At 43.1% G+C, this 22826-nt stretch overlaps 1 protein-coding gene across 1 annotated transcript in view; it reads left to right on the forward strand.

The window, feature by feature from the left end:
- Positions 1 to 2387: 2387 nt before the first annotated feature.
- The window catches only part of TBC1D2B (TBC1 domain family member 2B), a 40329-nt gene continuing 19890 nt past the window's right edge, over positions 2388 to 22826 (forward strand). Inside the window, exons 1-5 of the mRNA XM_069980521.1 lie at positions 2388 to 3015; positions 9125 to 9278; positions 12104 to 12266; positions 13238 to 13410; positions 16120 to 16277. Coding sequence (XP_069836622.1) covers positions 2662 to 3015; positions 9125 to 9278; positions 12104 to 12266; positions 13238 to 13410; positions 16120 to 16277 — 1002 coding nt within the window. The 5' untranslated portion in view covers positions 2388 to 2661. The remainder of the gene's footprint in view (positions 3016 to 9124; positions 9279 to 12103; positions 12267 to 13237; positions 13411 to 16119; positions 16278 to 22826) is intronic.

A 22826-nucleotide genomic window follows, 5' to 3' on the forward strand; every position in this document is an offset into this window, starting at 1 on the left:
GTGTCCTAACTCACACAGACCTAAGTTACTGTCACCAGGCAGCTCCTTCTTGTGAGGATGAGTCATCAGCAGGAGGGCTGCTCTAGGTCCTGTTACAGCAGCCTCCCCCTCCCCAGTCCAAGTGATGGCTTGCAGTTGTTCAGCCAATGGGAGCTGAGCAAGCTGAGTCACCTGACAAGGCAGGGGAGGGGGGGGGGCTGCTGTAACAGGAGAAGGAGCTGAGAGAAGAGCTTGGTGACAGTGACGACAGTAATCAGGTCTGTGTGAGTTTAGTGCACTTCCTGGTGGGGGGTGGAGGGGGGAAAAGACAGGGAAGGGAGGCAGATAGGTGATTGAAGCATATTACAGAGTTATATAACTTTGTAATGTGCTTCAATTACTGGGAAAAAGTTTTTCAAGGCACTTGTCTTTTAAAGTGTCACTGTCATTTGTAAAAACTTTTGAAGTTTAAAGTTTGTGTCAAAGGTTTTAATCGGTCCGGGTCTCTCCATTGTGTGAGCTGTGAGTGTTGTGCTGTGAGTGTTGTTGTTCACTGAATAGCGGCCGCACAACACTGACAGCTCACACAATGGAAAGTGTGCTATGGTGAAGTTCATTCGTGCTGAATTGGGATGTGGGCGCATCCGTGTGCGCCCGCATCCCAATTCAGCACAAATGAAATTCATCCGGCCAGTACTGCAGTACTGCCCGGGATGAACTTCACTGACACTGGCCGTTCTATGACACAGCTGGTCGCTCTGTGCTCCCATATAGTAGTGGCATTGAAGAAACAAATCTGCATACTGCTTCCGGAGCCCGCCCCAGTCACTGACTGACTGAGTGGGGCATCTGTCAGCTAGGTCATGACATAGCCATCTGGGAGCTCAAAAAACAGCTGATGGGGTGCAGGGGCTAGTCAGGGCTCAGCGCCGGCACTAGGACAGGTGAATATAACAGATTTTTTTATTTTCTTCGAACTCCCTGTCCTTAATGATTTTTTTGTCCGCCGCTGGACTTCTTCTTTAGGGTACAAACAGACCAGATCCGCAGCGGATTTCTCAGCTAAATCTGCTGCGGATCCCTTGCCTGTAGTTTGTATGGGAAGATAAGTATGTAACTGACAGCCCTGTTAACCCCCCGCCGAACGGAGCATACTGTACCCGCTGGACGCTCCAGCTTGCTTTGGTGGCTCCCGGTGTCTGGACGGTCCCGCTCAGCCAATCAGTGCACTGCGGCGAGGAAGCGCACTGATAGGCTGACCAGGATGTCCAGACGGTAACTTCCCGAAGCAAGCTGGAGCATCGAGCAGGTACAGTTTGCTCCGGCCAGCGGGGGGTTAACGGGGCTGTCACTTACATACGAGAAATCCGCTGCGGATCCAGCCTGTGTGTTTGTACCCTTAGGGTGGGTTCAGACTACAGAATTCTCGTGGAAAAATTCAGCTGAATTCCGTTGCCTGTACAGGCTCAAAGCTGCGCTCCTCTCCGCCCGTGCCATAGACAGCATTCTATGCACAGCAGATTCCGCATTCCGCCGAAAGAATTGACATGTCAATTCTTTCGGTGGATAGCGAAATCAGCCGGCCCATAGAATGGTGTCTATGGAGCCGGCGGAAAGGCGCCCGGCCATGAGCGCTTTCTAGCGACGGAATTCGGCGGATATTTTCTTCGGGAATTCCGTAGTCTGAACCCACCCTATAAAGATATTCCACAAGGACTTTTGTTGCCCAAACCAACCAATAGGAGCTCAGCTTTCCTTTATCATATTGCTCTGGTAAAATGAGGACTGAACACTAGTTGCTATGGGCAACAAGGAGAATCAGCTTGATAAATTTCCCCCATATAGATTAGCACTTTTTTCTACAATCCTCAAGTCTGACAGCATTTCTAAGATAACTATTTTTGCAATTTGTACATAGTCAAAACTAACCCTGCCAGACCGTGTAGGAACACGCCCCCTAGTGGTAACACACATCCCATCACCTATTCTATGTCATACTTTTTGAACCCTCCACCTTGGTAAAGCTTGACCTGACCCTATGAGAATAGGGGAAGTTGGTATCTAGCCGACAGACGCCTCCCAGCAGAAGCTGGAAATACTGAACAACCCGAATATATACGTCCCAGACTTCCTGTGTGATTTCAGTCTAATGTACACAATGGGGCTAGCCACGTGCTCCAGTCTTACATACGTGGCAAGGCTCTGTACACTATGGGTGGAAACAAGATTAATATATTTATTTTGCAATGGTCGTGACTAGTTGGCTAAGAACTGGCCGCTACCATTTTTAGTAAAAGGGAAATATCCGCCCCTTTTAAACTTAATTTCATGGCACCGCTAGGCATGACGGATAATGTAGTTTTATGGGTGGCGTCTGTGAGTCCGTTTTAGCCGACGTCAAACTACAACTCCCATGAAGCGTTTCGCTGGCTTACAGTCATGGGACGCAGTGGAGGGTGCAGAGTGAGGAAAGCGGAGAGTGTGAATGAAGGGCTAGCAAGTTATGAAGAGAGCCTCAGGCTGTAGTCGTAGTGGTCGCTGACCGGAGTCGGGCTGCCATGTACTTGTGCTGGAGAATGGAGAGTAAGGGCTGGGCTGCAGAGGAAATGTAGGGTGATCACATGTGCAGCTGACAGGATATAAACTACAAGAAGGAGTGAGGCTGATGGCTATGTGCACTGTATGACTGCAGCCCCATGGGTCACAGACATGCCAGGTGTGGAGGACAGAGGAGGTAGCCAGGACCCGCCCACTCAGGATCACATGACTTCATCATCTGGAGACCCCCCTAGGGAGGCTCACCCCAGGCTGAGTGGACATCTGGCCAAGCTCTCTGGGAAGGGGCCCCTGAGGAGCTTCAAGAGTCGCTGGTTTGTCTTTGACCCCAGGAGGTGCCATCTCTACTACTTCAAAAGTCCCCAGGACTCTCAGCCCTTAGGGCACATAGACATCAGTGATGCCTCCTTCAGCTATGACCTGGAGGCAGATGAGGGGCAGTTTGAGATCCACAGCTCTGGAAGGGTGTCCATCCTGCGGGTGAGTATCCAGGGGGGGCTGGGGGCCATGATAAAACTGCTTATGTGTGTGTCATGGGACCAGTAATGGCTGCTGTCTTATCCCTTTAAGGACTGTGTGATGTCAGCTGGCTTGTTTTGTTGCTGAGTTGTGAAATTAATGACCTTAAAGGTATTCTCTGCTTCGGTCAGACCCTTTTTATTATAAGGGTTCCATTGTTATATGGAGATTGTTGGGTGTCAGAGAGCCCCTTTAATCAGCTGGAATCTGTGGGGGACCCCAGTATTAAATGTTTGGTTCTCCTGTGGCGCCATGACAGGAGAGAGAAGGCATTTCACGCTGCGTATACTGAAATCTATAAGTTGTCTCTGTGATACATGGACGAGCTGGGTCCTTCACAGAGAGAGACACTCTTAGGGCCCTATTACACAGGACGCATAATCGTTAACGATAAACGATCGCTATTGCGAAAGACCTGAAATCGTTCACCCGATTGGAACGATAATCGTTACTTATGATCGTTCTTGCGGTCTTCTTGTCGTCGCTATTGCATTCGTCACTACTCCGAACGACATCTTATTCAATGCGAACGATCAACGATAAAAATAGGTCCAGGTCTTATTAAACGATAAACGATTTTTTTGTTCGGTCGTTAATCGTTAACTGCTATTCAAACGAACGATTATCATTTAGACTTTAACGATAATCTGAACGATAATCGTCCCGTGGAATAGGGCCCTTAGTAGCTGCTCATACTGTGTTTTGTGTTTATTTTTAACTGTGTTTATATATCTTTTTTTTTTTTTTACTTTTTTTATATATTTTGCTGTATACAATAGGATAGTTGACTACGCTTTTGCATACAGCAAAATTAAAGTATAGATTGCCATTGCAGCATTTATTTAGCGTATATGTTTTTGTATACAGCATAAAAACAGTGAAACATACACAAAAACACAGTATGACACTAGGTTAAGGGCATGTTCACATGGACAAAACCGGTGTGGTTTGCTTTTCAATAGGCGCCTAGAAAAAAAAAAAGTGAAAAATTGTGAACATGTCACTTGTTTGGCAAGGTTCTGTCTGAAAGCAGTGTGATTTTCTTCACTAGAAATCAATAAAGGAGCTCAAAAAAAGAGATTTGCATAGTTTTTGGCGTGGAACCACTCTGACAACCACGTCTGGCTGTGGAGTAAAAATAGACACAAAAACTGCAAAAAAAAAAAAAAAAAAAAAGCCTGACAAAATGCTACTACATAAAAGAGAAAAACATAGGGTATATGGAAACCAGTTTTATAAACCAGGCAAACCTAATGGGAATGAGTTATCTGGGAAAGACTAACAACGTTCTGCTCAGTCGACTGTCCATAGAGAAGGTTATTTGTCTTTCTTATGTGTCGGATGCTGAACTGTTCTGATGGATTAGATTGGTTGTTTTCCTGCCTGGTGGAAAGTGTATGAAAACTGACATGGCAACCAATCCAATTCCAGCTACTTTGTTACAGTATTGTCAAAAAAAAAAAAAAAAATGTGATCTTTGCCATGGTCAGCATGTAGGCTGAGCTCCCATTACTGTAATACAGTGTGCCTATATTACGCTATTCAACTCTTATCCTAAAACATTTGTATGCATGAAGCCTAAATAATTTACCTTTAGGGTGGTATTTGGACTTCTCTATAGGGAGAATATTACATGGACAGGCTAAGGGTACATGCCTGCTCCCAGGAATCCAACAGAAAAAAAAAATGATGGCATGCCCCACCCAACTGTGCATAGGTATAGCTCGTCTGTACACATGCAGCCCTTAGGCTAGTGGTAAGCTACTGTTCCTTGCACACATTGGTATACATACATTGCACTTGTGACTGCAGCTCCTGAGGATGTCAGACACCAGGAAGCGGCCGGGGACCGGATTGCCACGATGCAGGACCCGCCGCTGGAACTGGGTGGACGTTGTTTCCCTCAGCCACCTCCTCCCCGATCCCAGGAAAAACTGGGTGGACGTTTTTTTCCGCCTATTTTTAGCATAACACTTTAAGGTCAGTCCTTTTTAATAGCACTACCATCTAGTGTGCAACTCACTACACTATATTAGCACCCCTCTGTGTCTGTTCATGTTTGTCGGCTTTTCATTTTCTGCAGGAAGTAATGGATTCTGTCCAGTCTGGAGAGCAGGAGAGGTTTTCTATGGGGATTTGCTACTGCTCTGGACATTTCCTGTCACAGACAGAGATGGCAGCAGAGAGCACTGTGTCTGACTGAAAATAACTTGCCACCTCTCGCAGGGCATACAGAAGCTGATAAGTACTGAAAGAGCTTTTTTAATAGAAGTAAATTACAAATCTCTGGCACTTTCTGACACCGGTTAATTTGAAAGGACTTTTGCTGGAGTAACCTTTTAATAAAGGACCCACCACAAGGCTCTGGACAGTACCATGAGATGCCATTTTGCTACATACTGTACAATATATGGACTAGTCTGGGGTGTCACCCATTAGAGTCAGCTCCAAAGGTTTTTATTATAATGCAGGAATCCTATGGAGTGAATCGATAGAAAACAATAACCCTGAGACAATGCTTCTCTAAGAATAATTGAAACAGTAATACAGTGTAATACAGTGAGTTAGTTCCTGTTGGGGAGTGAAGTGTTTGCTTTAGGGTTAATATATAAAGAATGTTACATCTGATAAGTAAAACTATGCATTCTGTTTGTGCAGTTCGACCCCGTGAAGACATACAGATTTTATCAAAAATGGATACTTTTTACACTAGCATTTCAATAAAAACCCTTTCCCCACAAATATCAGGATATTAGTCATAGTATATTGTTAGGATATGCATTAACCGTTAAGTTATGGTATATCCTAGCACACATTAAAAGGGGTTTTCCAGGCAAAGTTGAGTGGCCTAGCCTCCGAATTAGCCATCTATATCTAAGCAGTGGAGTGCCAATACCAGCACCCCCTACCGATCAGCTGTTTTGCAGTGATGAGGCAGGAAGCAGTTGAGCCTGCACACTTCTGTTTAAAAATATCAAGCCTTCCTGTACTTATCAGCTGCTGTATGTCCTACAGGAAGTGGTGTATTCTTTCCAGTCAGACGTGGTGCTCTCTGCTGCCACCTCTCTCTGTGACAGGAACTGTCCAAAACCCCATAGAAAAACTCTCCTGCCCTGGACATTTCCTGTCACAGACAGAGGTGGTAGGAGAGAGAACTATCTCAAATCCAATCCTGGGAAACTTCTCCCAGTTTCCCAGGATTAGATCCATCTTTTCCTAGGCACCTGGAGTGGAGTGGCAGGGAGCGGAGCAGCACTGAAAGGCTTGATGAGCGGAGCGCTGATCAAACAAAGGCCATCACTCATCTCTAATTCTCAGAGTTGCTGGAAATTCCAGAGGTTCTACTGTTCTACTGAGAGAAGTTGAAATAATAGGTGTGGTGATGTTGCTGGGTACCAGCAGCCTTTTTTTTTTCTAACCCTGTCAACATCTTTAAAGGGGGCGAATCTAACCTGCTGATATGTCCCTATTGCGTAGGTGACATGTCTCTTACCCTTATCCTTAGCACCATTCCCTTGCACTTAGTCGTTTACTCCTCGCTCCGGTAAGACTGTTAGGAGCACTGCTCCGCTCCCTAGCGATGATTGGGCCCGCTCCATTAATAATCATTAGAAGGGATGGGACGGCCGGGAGGAGATCTGCGCTATGGGGGCAGTGCTCTAAACTGTGCCGCAGTGCTCCAAATGGTCTTACCGGACTGTAAGGTATATAAATAAACGATATAGTGCAGATGTCAGCAGGTTACATTTGTCTAACCTGCTGATAGTTCCTCTTCAACATTTTGGTGATAATATTCCCCATTGGTTTACAGTATCGACATGTGACCTTTTGTCTATGTGCTTTTTACACTTCAGTCACCTGGCTCTTTCAAAGTATGAGGGCTGTGGTGTAATTCACTTCTGTACAGTGCATCCTGTTCCTTGTAGATCATGAGACTTCCATATATCATCTTAAACCCATCCCCACAGCTTCCTGCCCTGCCACCTGGTTTTTGTTGGGCAAGTCACCTGGTCATTGGTAAATGTGTCCGCGGGAAACAAGATCATAAAGTTCACTGAGCTTATAGATATATGGGGGGCGATTTATCAAGACCAGAGTATGGGTAAATTAGGCCTCTGCCGAATTCACTAAGAGGCGCATGCCTCTTAGTCAATCCTGATGGCTGCGCGCCCGACCCTGCGCTTGGTGCCATAAATCTTCCAGCAGGTGCAGAGTTCTGTCATGGTTTGCATAAATCAGGTGTAACTCATGATAAATCATGCACAAGAGGAGGCCACGCCTTCTCCCCACCTTGTCAAGTGTCCCCCGCCCGCCCATCAGAGGGGCAAATCTGCGCCTCATTCCTGGTGTACGTCAGGGGAGCAGTAATGATAAATGTCCCCCATTGCCTTTCCCGGAGTACAGTGCAGAGATATTAATATTACATCTGTCCTTAGAACTGTAAACTAAATTATAGTAAGTGGCAGAATTGTGATTTCATCTTTGGGCTGCAATACTGAGGATAAGTACAAGATAAGTATTGCAGCTAAAAATACAAAGACTGCAGTAAGACCACATGCCTTTGGTGGAGCAAGGTAAAAGCGGGCTGACTCCCGTCCAGATACTGTGCTTGACGCAAAAAATTTTTATATCATAAAAATAGATTAAAAATACATGGATATCCAAGAAACCGTCTACATGTTTGAGAGCGCAAGCTTCTTAGTCATGGCATAACTTGGTAAAGGAACCAACACATTATACACACACAATCGCAACACCTGAAGTGCCAGCTCCCCCCCTTGGGAGTGCCTAAGCTGGAAACTCCTCACAGTGTCCATGTGTAAAACATATATACTAAATTAAAAGGTCAGTGCAAAGATATACTAGGTATAAACTGTGGACCATGTTCACAATAAGTATAGAGGATGAAAACCTGCAAAAAAAAAATATATTTTTTTTTCTTTTTTCTTCCTGTTCTGTGCAAAATTATGTAATATGGCTAAAAACAACCCATATAAAAAAAGGAAAGGAGAATCCAAATGCAGCAGGTATAGAGAGCGTAAAACTGTGATTATACTACGTGGATACTAATCAATAAATATATGCAAGATTGTTTTTAAGATTTGGACCCAGCTACACTACATGTGTCCAATTTCAGAATCCACATGGCCTCTCTATGGTAATTACACACCACAAGGCTATAATTTAAAATATAAACAATTTTTATTATTAACATATTATAAAATCTCAAATTAACTTAATACAGTGTAAAAAGGATCCAGTAGCCACAGTGTTAAAGGACAACTCCCCCGAATTTTTTTTTTTGCTTATTTAACACACATTACAAAGTTATATAACTCCCGCGGGAGTTGTCCTTTAATGTCCCATGTTCACATATATAGGTATTCGCAAGCATATGAATCATTCATTGTACGCATGTAGCGTACCTATATGGCCTCCTAGGTTCAATAAGCATAAATATGCACAACCTAATATTCACCCAAATTACAACATATGCTTACCCATAGTGACGTATGGCATCTAGTAACTCCAACGCGCGTTTCGCGTGCATTAGCTTTCTCAAGGGGCCCATCGGCATCTGACTCCCGCTGCCTTCCCGTTCCGTGGGGAAGGGGGAGACAGCCCGAGTATCGCCTGGAAAACAGGGATACAGCTTGTCACCTAGGCTGTATCCCTCTTCACCCTGTCGTTCACAAAGGGATCCCACACCAGAAACAATAGGACGTAAGGAGGGTGGAAAGGTACTTTTGAATTTTTGGTGAAGCATAAAATATAGGAATAAGTGAGTGTTCTACAAGTAAAAAAAAAAAAACGCGGCCGGTTTCTTGGATATCCATGTATTTTTAATCTGTGTTTATGAAATAAAAATTCTACTTTTTTAACGCCCTTGCTGGAGCTGGTTCCACACCATTTTTGTGTCAAGCACAAGATAAGTATAAGTATTACCCAAGTGTATCCGTTTTCATTTACATTATTTGTATACCCAACTTTTCTGATTTATAACTTCGGTACCTTTGAGCCATGGTACAGTTAGAGTAAATGTCTTTCTCCTTCTGACTTCAATCCCTAGGCTTCTAGTCGTCAAGCAATGACTTACTGGCTGCAGGAATTACAGCAAAAGCGGTGGGAGTATTGTAACAGCCGAGCTGTAGGAAAGAGAGACAGCTTGGTGAACCCTACTGCTGGGCAGGTCCCCACTGGTTTGGTAGCCAAAGAAAGCACAGGTAAAATATTTTCAGTTTTCTGTTATAATAAAAAGCTGTGTATACAAGTAGACTAACTCTTCCCCAATGTCAGCTATTGGGAGAAGGCTGTCAGGGTAATAAATGTTTGGCTGACAGTTCTTAAAAATGAACGGGCAGCTTGAAGTGTCACTGTCATCATATAAAGCTTTTGGCAAGTCATATACATGTCAAAAGTTTTAATTAGTCAAGTGTTCAGACCCGTGCCGATCTTGAAAACAAGAGTGGAGAGGTCTATGCTGCAGTGTGGTCCGCTTCCTGCTCTGTGTAAGTGAAAAAGGTAAGGCTCCATAGACTTAGGGCCCTATTCCACCGGACGATTATCGTTAGCATAATCGTTAATGATTAACGATCTCAAACGACCGCTATTGCGACAGACCTGAAAACGTTCACTCATTTCCATGGAACGATAATCGTTACTTATGATCGTAATTGCGATCGTTTCTTCTTCCGTATTTCTTCGCTATTGCGTTCGTATCTATTGCGAACGACCGAACGATGTCTTATTCAATGCGAACGATTTGCGAACGAGCAACGATAAAAATAGGTCCAGGTCTTATAAAGCGATCAACGATTTCTCGTTCGGTCGTTAATCGTTACTGCATTTCAACCGAACGATTATCGTTTAGATTCGAACGATTTAACGATAATCTGAACGATAATCGTCCGGTGGAATAGGGCCCTTACATTAGGAGCCTGACTCATCACGTGACACAGAGCTGGGAGAGGACCACACTTGGCATGGTCTTCTCTCGGCTTGTTCTCATGATCAGTATGGAACACTAGGAATCAAACCAATGAAAATGTTTGACATGTCTCTGTCTCTATCACCTATCTACTTAAAAAATGCTGAACAAAAATACTTCATATAATATACTTTATTGAATCATTTAAATAATTACACAAAATAAAATACACAATGAATTAAAATGCATCAAGGAAGATCAAACAGACCACTTTAGGGTGGGTGGAAACCAAGATGTCTATATATTTATAGTACAATACTGATATGTATGATTTTATATATAATAATACAATCTACAATTATGTATAATATATATATATGGCTGAACATCAACGAAATATGCAAAACAAGAGTCTGTGGAGCCTCGGTTGCGAGTCTCAAAACGCGGGATAGCCAGATATCTCTAGCCTGTTGCCACGGGGTGCCTCCCTGATGGGGAGAGCACCACACCACTCTGATAAATAGCCCTTTAAGTCCCACTCTGTTGCGAGTATTGGAACATAAATAGGGAAACTACAGGGTGGCCCCTTTTTGTCAATGTCTAACTCAAGGTGCCAGTATTGTGACATGACAAGGGCTTGCCAAGGCAAGCATCCATCCACAGACAGCTGTTTCAGGGTATTTGCCCCTCGTCAGTGTGAAGCAGGATTCTGGCTAGTTGGGGCAATAACAAATCAACCAACAAAACACAGTAATCACTGAACTCAAGGAGATCAGTGAAAAATTCCAATAAAGTACTCAATCAAGAGTCTCCACTGATGCCCCCAAAAATTTATTTGAGATTCGCAACCGAGGCTCCACAGACTCTTGTTTTGCATATTTAAATTTTTGGTGGGCATCAGTGGAGACTCTTGAATTAGTACTTCATTGGAATTTTTTCACAGATTCCTTGAGTTCAGTGATAACTGTGTTTTGTTGGTTGAACATCAACTGGTATAAGGGATTAATATATTATGCATACAAGGAACTTTACCACGTGTTATTCCTGTCGCCACATGCCCTAATGTTCCAGTCCTAGGTAGACATAAATACAGTATGTGGTATATAGTATATCAGTACCCAGATGTTATCATACCATAATAACCACTCCACCTCAGCCCTTGCCTAACGTGCGTTTCGCGTACTGCTTTATGGTGACAGGAAAAGTTTATGGGGAGCTTAAAGGAAACCCCGCACTAACCATGGACAGCATGAACCATTGCCAGGTCTCCTTATGACAATGTCTTTATAATTTACTCTTAAGTGGCTATGACATTTCAGAGCAATCATACTTCAGCCAAGAACAGCCCCCCCCCCCCCCCCCCCACACCCCAAGTCATTGGGTTGGTCTTCGGTGATTGATTGACCTCTGTATGTATACCTTAGGCATGTCAGCACTCTTCTCTTGTACTATGTCAAATTGTTATAATGTAGTTTGGTTATATATTTAAAGGGGTTATCCAGGATTAGAAAAAAATGCAGCTTTTTTTCTTCCAGAAACAGCTCCACTCTTTTCCTCCGGTTTGTGTGTGATATTGCAGCTCAGTTTCATTGAATTGATTGAAGCATAGTTGTAATACCACATACAACCTGAGTATAGGTGTGGCACTCCTTTTTTTTTTTTAAGTCTAGATATTGCCCCATTAAGCTCACATTGTGTAACTTGAAGCATTGTGAGATTTTTTTTGTGTGTTGCATATAGTTACAGTAATTGCTTCAAGAAGTGGGGGTAGTGTGTATAGGGAAGAACCCTGCATGAGAATATCATTTTAAAAAGAAAAAAAAAGAGGAAGGAAAAAATCTGCCATATATTTGTGTTGCAGGCTGTATGTAAGCTGACCCTGGAGATACACAGATACACGTACTTGGCAGTGACCAAATAAACATTCTTATAGGTAGTTTACAAGCGCTCACAAGAATGGAGCTTTTCCAGGGTTCCTGTAGTGACACGCCAGATATGGAATCATGTTAAAAACAACACATTTGTAGTTCGCATTTTAAAATAAAACATTGAACCAATAAAGTAACTTTTGTCTTATGGCAATGTTTTTTATTGTATGTCTTTCTCTGTATGTTGCTGCAGAAAACATGAATGTTCCCTGTGTAAGTGATTCAGCCGAGCAGGCTCGGGTCCACTTTACAGCGGAGATGTCTTCTGGGGTCCTTGGAGATCAGACATCTGACCATGGATTGGGCCAGTCAGGTGCAGTGCAGGGCCTGCTCAGGCAATGGAGTAATGATATCAGGTACATGCATTGTATTAGAGCATAATGACGCTTTAAACCACATTGTTAGAATTGCTTGTTTCACCAGTAGAACATTGCTGTTGCATATTGGACATTTTGTGTGAATCCCTTTGCTGTGGGATGAGTAAGCATTGAAGCATATCGTGCGGGAAGCAAATGTCTACCCAAGGACACGTATGATGTGTGATTACGGCATAAAGCGTAATGTTGTAACAATGTTGCATACATTGTGTTCACAATCATGATAAAACACAATTGTTTAGTACAGATAATATGGAAGCAAAGCTGAAGAGACTTTTGTTAGGTTCAGCTATGTGGTTTAGATAAGTATCACAGGTTAAACTTCCTGTGAAATGGCTTTCTGTCCAAAGCCGAATGTGTTACTTTTGTTGAGTCATTTTGCTATGAAGTGACCGAGTACTGTGAAGTGACTGATGTAACTTTTTCAGCTCAGTCTCACTTTCTTCAAGGTAGTCAGCCTAACCTCACACAAGGCGCAATCTACCTTTCCACCCCATGTCATGCCACAAGACGCCAGGAAGCTGAGAATGGTGGTTGTTCTTGGAAGATCTTTGCTGTTTCTGTGTCTTCAATGTGAACACGTCAATCCTGGAGCCTCAGCGGCTACTAAATTAGCCATTTAATACAAGCATCACTTTAGCTCTGTGCTCCAGATATGTAAATGAAACCGTCACAACTATAAAGCCTATAGACACCTTTGAATGCATTTTTTATTCTTGCTTTGTACTTTGGTACAAAAACACCTTGTCCATGCTTTATTAAAATGGCTGGTTAGTTTCTCTTCTGCAGCCTCTACATTTGTATACATGATGCTGGCTGCTGTGTCCTGTTTATAGTTAAATCCTTCAGAGAAGCTGCCCTACTGCGCAGTCACCAGACATTGTTCTCCGAACCATGAGTGCCTTATGGCAACTAAAGCCTTAGTAATCAGGTGTTTTATTGTGTTTTAGAAACTCTGTGCAGAACCTGCGACCTGGCAGAAATAGCAATGAATGCAGAAAGAGTGTCTTTTACACCAATGAGGAATGGGAGATGCTTAACCCAACCCCCAAGGAGCTGGAGGAATCCCTTCTGCATGAGGAAAGGAGACGGCTTCCAGTTGATGTAGGCAAATGGAATACAGGTAGAGCCTTTCGTGTATTGTATGTGAAACACTATTCCCATCTTCTACCCAGAGATTAATTATATTTCTGGGATTTGCTGTCATGTTATGTTCAGTCTGGGCCTGACTACTAAAATTCCTGCCTAACCCAATTATATCCTGCATAGTGGTGCCCCAGCTATCTATGCAAAGAACTGCAGTGCACTCTTAATTACCTGAATAGATTCCATGCTGCACTTCTGACCATTCTTTACTGGAAGTTGGATCCCTCACTGGTCATAGTGATGGCATATGTAAACTGTGTGCTATCATACTGTGTGATCGGATTAAACATCTGCCTTTCCCTGAATTCTGACTATATGCATTCTGATGACCTCTCATACTATTCAATACAAACAAATAGTTAATGATATGAAGGTATAGGTACTTGTTTTAAAGTTTCAGTGTAATTTGTAAAAACCTTTGACTTGTCATAGAGACATAAAAAGCAAACAGCCTGCACTTCACTAACACTTGTTCACACTTTACAGTTTGCATGCTGCCGTGGCTAACATACAGGCAAAAACTGAAAAATGCTGCAGGCAGCAACTTGCACGCATCACTGCATACACTCACTCTAAAGTACATATGATAAAAACCTGTTCTGAAGTTTGTTGTTTTTTTTTAATAAAAAAATTAGGTTCTTGGCAAACCCATTTGATCAAATAGAATGTACCAACTCTCCACCTTAAGGTGAACCCCAAAGAGTTGGTCGAAATACTAGCACTGGCCTCTCACAGACTATAAGTCTGAAGCCACCGCCGTCACTGCTGTGGTTTACATGTGTGTACGGGGCCTCAGACCAGAGAAGTGGGCTGGCCGAAAATGGGTACCGGAATGAGTGTCACCTTTTGGCTCTTCAGTGGGAGAGTTCCAGGAGCCCGGATTGACTTCAAGGCTGTCCTGTACCTCAAGATACCTCGAAAGCAGTTTCATCCAGTAAAGTGAAACAGGGGCGAAACAATCTCAACTTATTCTCAGCTTAAAGAGGCTGCCAGCTTAGTGCCTCCTTCCGTGAGCTTTTGCGGCGGGATTGAGCAATTCTTCTTGGGGGGGCTTAAAGGGGTACTCCGGCGGGGGGGGGGCATTTTTTTCCTTATACCAGGGAGGAGGTGGCTGAGGGAAACGACGTCCACTCACCTCCCCGGTTCCAGTGGCAGGTCCCGCATCACGGCGCTCCGGTTCCCGGCTGCTTCCTGGTGTCTGACGCGGGCCCGAGACGTGACGTCTCCAGGTCCGCTCAGCCAGTCAGTGACAGAGGCGGGATCTGAGCGGAATTGAAACGGATCCCGCCTCCGTCACTGACTGGCTGACCGGACCTGAGACGTCACGTGTCAGACACCAGGAAGCGGCCGGGGACCGGAGTATTGCGATGCGGGACCCGCTGCTGGAACCGGGGAGGTGAGCCACCTACTCCTCAGCCACCTACTCCCCGGTGTCAGGAAAAAAATGCCCCCCTGCCCCCGCCGGACTACCCCTTTAATACTCGGCTGAAGAAGGTGGCCACACCCCCTACATGTGACACAAAAAGCAAACAAATAGCCAGCACTCCACTTAACAATCTGCAGTGGCTAACCTACAGACAAAAACAGAAAAATGCTGTAGCAACCTGCAAGTGTCAGGACTCACCACATATACTCCTAGTATAGTGACCAACTCTTTGGAGTTCACCTTGACGTGGTGAGTTGGTACTTTCTATTTGATCAAGTGGTTTGCTAAGAACCAAATTTTTTTTTTTTTTATTAAAAAAAACTTTAGAACCGGTTTTTATCATATGTACGCTGGGGTGACTATATGCGGTGAGTTCTGATACTTGCTGTTTGCTGCAGCAATTTTCCGTTTATGTCATAGAGACATGTCAAAAGTTTTAATCAGTCCAGGTCTGAGTTGGGAGAGGACTGTGCTGCAGTGCTCTGTGTAAGGAAAATGAGTGGGCCTTCATAGACATACATTACGAGCCAGATTTTTTTTTTTCCCCCCTAACACAGTGCGGTTTTCTCCTGCTCGTTCTCCTGAACGATACAGTGAGTGCTCAAAGACGGACCGATCAGAACTTTTGACAAGTCTCTATGACATGTCAAAAGTTTTTACAAACGACAGGTACACTGTGATTGTGGTGATCTGCAAGTCAGAGTGTAAAAATCCACTGTTGTATATTAATGTCTCTACAAGTGTATCTTCATGATGTTTTACAGATTTATAAGAGCCATATATGCAGCTGCACCTTCTTATACACATATAAATGCTAACCCAGAGCTCCAGAGTAATCTCATGTAGCAGAGTTAAGTCTGTCTAAGCTATTTCTTGTGCACACTGTAATAAAACAGTGGGGCACATTTATTATTGCAGCCATAGAGATGTGAGGTACGCCAGTGTGGAATGCTAGTATACTGTAAGTCGTATTCCACACCATAGTGCACACATCTTAACTACTGGTTTTGTTTTTTGGCACTTTTTAGTACGGAAAAAAAGACAAGCCACACACAACTCTGCTCTGCTGCTACAGAAACCTACAGAAATCGTGAATCATTGTGCTCACCCAATCCTTCTGTCTATAGCCAGTGTTAGTTATGTTTGTATAGCCTTCTATTAAGATTCACATAAATTAACATCATCCTGTCACTATATACAGGTTGTGTTTAATATTTCCTTTTGCTTCTTCATTTTATTTTTGCACCCACCTTCCCACAGGCAAACGTCCATTATTAGGTGCACTGAAGAACAGATACAGTACTTCAGGGGAGTCCTTACCATCGAATGACCCGAAGACTGACTGTGACCTTCATGTGAGGCTTCAGAACCAGGAAGGTGAAATGGAAAGACTTAAGAAGGAATTGACCAGCCAGAAGGTTAGCATTGTGCACATCTTAGCTGTAACCAAATCACAGCAAGTGTGAAGACAGGCAATAAAACCATGTTAGCAAAATATTAGTAACGGAACAACTAGAAGCTAGTTAGGCTCCAATTTGATTATACAGTACATGGCCTCAGTGATGTCTAGGGGTTGAGTCTGACCAAAGCAACATCTGCACAGTGTTTGCATTCTGTCCTGTGTAGGTGTGTTTCCTCCCATAATACAAAACCAGGCTCAATTCATTGTATGAAATGCTTTCAGTCAATTAAATCAGATTGCAAACAGGGACCAATATGAGATCATTTCCTGGACAGTGCTGCCAATTATGCTAGTGCCATATACATGATCAGTAGTAAATATGTCAGGTGTTGTGTAACGCCAAGGCTTTCAGTGAGTTTTTTTTTTTTTTAATCTTCATAGATTTAAGGCCCTTTTACCTAGGCCGATTAATGGTCAGGAGCGTTGCTAAAAAAAACACTTAATTCAGCCCATAATTTACCCATGTAAAAGTGACAGCGATCAGCCAAGGAGCAGGGAAACACCTCATCCTTGGCTGATCGCATCTTTTGGAATGTGGCAAAAAATATTGCTATTGGCTGTGTAAACGGGGAATGTGTGCCCAATAGCAATACGCTTAATTGGCCACGCAGCATGCAGCTCAATTCACCATTTCCTTTTAAAAGTACGGCATAGGAGTGCTGATCTCGCTGATCGCCACTTGGTTGTGGCTGCATGCTGCGTTAAGAATTGTGTTCAGAACTCTACTAAATTTAAGGCGCTGACCCAACAATGTGTCACTGCTGGTTCCTAAACCAGCATATCTGTCATTCATGAATGAAAATGATCCAAATTTTAAGTTTTTCAGCAAAATACAGAAACCTGAAATTACTTTTTTGTATATCCTGTTGAAATGGGTTATTGAAACTAGTTTAGTGTATACCTCATATTTAAGGAGTCAGTAGGCAACAGTGTCCTGCATGCTTCTAGTAATCCTCTGTCATAGACCCCTAAAGCTCTACTAGCTGGTGAGTTGTCGTACCAAGATGGCATGTTCCCAACCAGAAGTTTGTTACTATTATATGAAAGTGACATGCAGCAGATTGATGAAAAGAGGCTACCCACAATGATCTCTTGATCAAGCCGCACATTGCTTGTACAATTTATATACACACTAGTTCCATTGGACAAACTTATAACCTATTCACCACAATATTGCGCTACGCTATGACAATTTCTGTTCACATTACATACCTGGGTGATGTATAACAGAACTCCATCAGCCAGGCTTCCCTACAATTATGAAAAGAAAAGTATGCCTATCTTACCCAGAGACAATTAAGTAAGATAGTAATCATATTGCTTATCCCTGTCATGCTGTGTCAGTGCTTGTCCCTTATTTTAATTTCCTGAATAACCCTTTTTTTAAGGTATATTTACAGAGACCATGTTTTTCTACAATCTGTGCAGTAACTATGCATTGTATTTACAGGTTACGTAATTTTTTAGGCTATTTCTCACTCTGACTTTCTGTTCAGACCACAAAGAGTTGGCCTATAGTGCTTTGCATTTGGTATTGGCTTTGCTCTTTTGTATGTGAATTTCATTGGTCAACTTTATTTTAAAGTTTTATATTTGTAACATATTCTCAAAACTCGTTGGTGAGAATATTTATTCTTAGCTGCTCTGGAATCTTTAATATAGTCAAAGCTGGCCTGTATACCTAGCCATGATTTTTGAAGGCCCGGTATAGCATATTCCTGTACACTATGTGCTTTATTACCTTTTGGACACCTACATTCTCCCACCAGAGGTCTTTCAGAATTCTTCTCCATGTCTTGCAGAGCAGTAATGTCTTTTGGCTACAAAGTGGTAAAATAGGAAATGTGAGCTAAGTTTGAGTCTTGTGATGTTGGGTCAAAGCAGTGGAAATATTCAGCCGTTAATCATGTCCATTTACTGGGCTATGCCGGAGGCGCTACTCCTTTCCCAGCTGGATACTGTTAACTTCTGGATCCTATAAATAGCTGTGTGATCACGTGAGCATTGAGCAAGGCTCTTTTCCTTTTTGGATGTGTTCAAGGTTTCAAGGTTTTAGCTTTGTGTACAGTTCAGCATTTCTGTGATCTTGTGATTTCTATATAATTCTTGGCAGCAGGTAACTAGACACAGCTGCACAAAAGGATTTTTGTTAGTTATGCGGAAATATATTTCTATTGCTAAGTTTAGTTCAGTTATGTGAGGTATAGACAAAAAGAGTTCTGTTTTGTGTGTTTTCTTTTTTACCCATTGTTAAGATCTGTCATCCTGTCCGTTTTCCTGGTAGACACCATATAGATCTTCACTGCTGTTTTACCAGCTTTTTCTTTAGTGGTTTGCTGACCATTTATACATGTGTGTATCCCAGGCATGTTTAGGCTATGTTTACACTACGTAAAACTATGGCCGTTGTTGCCGTTTTTTTGCAGGGTGGAAAAATGACTTTCAATGGGATCCCGGCCGGAGCGTACACACATCGTATACACTCCGGCCGGGATCCCGTGCCGCCCCACAAATAACTGACATGTCAGTGATTTGCGGTCGTAGGAAACCCTATCAGTTCACACTATGAAGCGAGCAGCTCCGGCCTCTCGCTCCATAGTGTGCAGGGGGAAGCTCTGATGCGGGCGCCATGTGGTCCTTTTTCTGCTGACAGTCTTCTGTGTTTCTATTTTATGGAGTTTTCTATTCCCTAGGAGATTTTGAGAACTAGTTTTTCCTTTCTTCTAAAATAAAATAGAATATGGAATAAGTGTCTGATTATGGGTGTCCAACCTCCACAGTGGTCAAACTCTCCCTCTGCATGGAGTGGTTGGTCAGCATACACTCCATGCATTGTCTCTGGAAGCACCAGAGATACCCTAGTGCTCGGGTAGAGGTGGGACCCAATTAGACATTTATTCCCTATCATGTGGGACATTCTATAGTCCTTTTAAGAAAGTGTAGAACACACATGCATCCTTGTGTCATGTACACTATGAAATCCAATAGATGACCTGCAATATAAGTAGATATGTTGGAAATTCTTTCTATAGCTGCCCATAGACTTAAGATAGCTTTCACTGTTTGTGATATCACTGGGGAAAGAGCAGCCAGGCAGTGTCTTGCCACCCACAGGAACACAGAATCAAGCATGCTGGATATCCTTCTTTCCCCTGATATCTGCAGGACACATCACCGGTTTCTGTCTGCTTTCATCTAGAGTTTATGTAGTCCCATTTGGACATTTATGGTATATGGTTTACATAACTGTTGGGAGTTACTGAAACAGCATAAGAACTGGTGCTGCTCATTATAGGTAAACCCTATTAATGTCAGTGGGAGTTAGAAAAATTGTGTACACTGCCAGCTTGATTGTTTTTGGCTTCCCTACCACCTCTGGTGACCCCCCCCCCCCCCCTTAGCAGGCTAAGGGTTACAACAATACTGGTAAATTACTATAAGTAACATGTTGATTCAAAGTGGTTTTCCGGCCAAATGTTATGTTTGGCGCAGAGTGGACCGAAATAAACTAGGTATTTTCACCTCTCCAGACTCCTCGCAACTGCCATGTCCTGGTCTGCTCTTGTCACAGTTACTACCTTGTGACTGATCACTCTACGAGAAGTGCCTGGATCATCCAGTCACTGACTAAGTGCCCCTTCAACCTGAGCAAAACAGGAGGAAATTCTGAACTGAACCCGGGCCGCTGACTTTGCTCAAAATCCTGCCTGCCTCGCTGTCTCAATGTAATGACTCGCGTGCCTCCTCTCTCCACTGCTCACTGCTCAAAGAATTGACATGTCATTGAGACATCACATTGAGACAGTGAGGCAGGCGGAATTTCGAGTGGAATCTGCTCAGAATTTTCACCTGTTTTGCTCTGTGTGAAGATAGCCTAAGGTTGGAAACCATTGCGGCCATTGATTGGCTGGCATTTTATATATGTTAAGTTGAAGAGCAGGATGCTGTGAGCATAAGGGGGTGGCACTAGTGGAAAAGTACAGATTAAGGGAGGGGGGCAGGTGAGTACATGTTTTATTATTTACTTATTGCATCCTGAGCACTTTCAATTATAAATATAATTTTCTGGACTACCCACTTACAAATAAAGTAAACTTGCCAGTTTAGTGGAGGAATGTGTATACATGGGCTAAAAATACTGGAATTAGTTTAATAATAGAACATTGTACAGTGTGTCTTGTGTTTCCCCGATACTAAAGGATGTGCACTTACTTCCTTTTCTAGGTTTGCAAATTCAAAAATAAAGCATTAAAAAAGGACATGTGTAAGTCCCTAGTTCTCTTATGCACTAGAATGCAGTCCTCAGAGCTATTTTGCAGATACAAAAATATATACAAAGACTTTATTGTATTTGTCTCATCTAGGCAGAAAAACTACCAAGGGGCATTGCAGATAGATAAGTGAACAAAGTCTGCAAGCACATCCCATAAGACAGTCGGTCAGTTAGTAGGCGACTTTAGAAGCCATGTTTTCTTGTTGACTCTTCAGGCAACATGACTTTTTAGCGCCTCTCAATTGAAATAACCCCAAAAGCTTACTTAGGGTGGGGTCACTTACAACGGGTCCGCAGCAGATGTCACATTGCAAAATCTGCTGCGGATACCTAACTGACATTTTCAATGAGATTCCATGCTCGCAGCATGATTGTCATCCTGCTGCAAGTATGTAAAAGTTAGCCCCCTTAACCCCCCGCAGCCTGGTACATACATTATCAGGTCCACTCTCTGGCTTGCTTCAGGGGCTCCTGGCGGTCAGGTAATCAGTGCGCTGTGGCGGTCAAGAATACGCTGTGTAAGAACCCACCCTAGCAGTTAACCCTTTGAGGACCAGGCCCAAAATGACCCAGTGGACCGCGCAAATTTAGATCTTAGTGTTTCCGTTTTTCCCTCCTCCCCTTCTAAGAGCTCTAGCACTTTCAGTTTTTTATCTACAGGCCATGTAAGGGCTTATTTGTTACAGGAATAGTTGTACTTTGTAATGGCGCCTTTCATTCTACCATAAAATGTATGATGGAATTCCAAATATATTATTTATGAAGATATAAATTGGTGAAATCGCAAAAAAGAATGCAATATGGTAACGTTTGGGGGGGTTCCAGTGTCTATGTAATGCACTATATGGTAAAAGCGACATGATACAATTATTCTATAGGTCAGCCCGATCACAACCATATGCAGGTTACACAGATTCTCTAATGTTATATATTTTTTTTAAATGAAATCCTTGTTTTGGGCAATTAATTATACATAAAATGGGACTATTGTGACGCTTATAAAGGTTTTATTTTTTCACCTACGGGGCTGTATGGGTTGTCATTTTTTCCGCCATGATCTCTAGATTTTATTAATACCATATTTGTGAAGATCGGATGTTTTGATCACTTTTTATAATTTTTTAAAAATATATAATGTAACATTAAATCGGTAATCCGCGCACTTTTTTCCCTCTTTTCGTGTACGCCATTTACCGATCACAATGACGCTTGTTATATTTTAATAGATCGGACAATTACGCACGCTACGGTATATTATATGTTTATTTATTTTTATATGTTTTATTTATATAATGGGAAAGGGGGGTGATTTCAACTTTTATTGGGGGAGGGGTTTTGGGGTTGTGTGTTAGTGTTTATAACTTTTTTTTTTTTTACACATTTGAAGTCCCTTTGGGGGACTTTTACATCCAGTACTTGGATTTTTACACTGATCATTGCTATGCCATAGGCATAGCATTGATCAGTGTTATCGGCGATCTGCTCATTGAGCCTGCCTGTCTCAAGGAGCCTGTCTGCGGGGGTCCCGATCGGTAAGTGACAGGGGACTCCCCCCGTCACTTACACTTAAACGCCGCGGTCGCGCCGCGGCGTTTAAGGAGTTAATGGCACGCGGCAGCGAGATCGCTGCAGCGTGTCATTACCGGTGAGGTCCCGGCTGCTGATTGCAGCCGGCCCCCACCTGCTATGAAGTGTGCTCCGCTCCGGAGCACACTTCATAGCGGGAGAAACACCCAGGGCGTACAGTTACGCCCTAGGTCGTCTGGGGACAGACTTCCATGGCGTAACTATACGCCCTGGGTCGTCTAAGGGTTAAAGCGTAACTGTCATTTCAGGGCCATTTTTCTGAAAACATTAAATATCAACAGTAAAAGCGATTTTAAGAAACTCTGTAATAGGTTTTATGTACTAAAATAGTTTCCTTCTGTACTGAAAAAGCAATCTCCCAGCCTCCCCCCTCACATCAAATGAAGCAGGATTTCTGTCTCCATTATGTGGCTATGGAGAGGGGAGGGGCTGTTAGGAGTGACTGAGCACGGAGCAGTCCTGCACAGCACAACACCCTGCAATCTTCTCTCAGTAAGTTCATAGATAAGCACTGACCTTTCTGACACCTGAATTTAGCGTTTTAGGTGCCCAGAGAGTCTACAAACAGCTGACCTTCATGTCAACTCTTCCTGCTTCCTCATCTCCCCCAGCCCCTCCCCCTTCATAGGCTTACAATGGAGAGAG

The sequence above is a fragment of the Dendropsophus ebraccatus genome, chromosome 1, assembly GCF_027789765.1.
Source record: "Dendropsophus ebraccatus isolate aDenEbr1 chromosome 1, aDenEbr1.pat, whole genome shotgun sequence".
Lineage (NCBI taxonomy): Eukaryota > Metazoa > Chordata > Amphibia > Anura > Hylidae > Dendropsophus > Dendropsophus ebraccatus.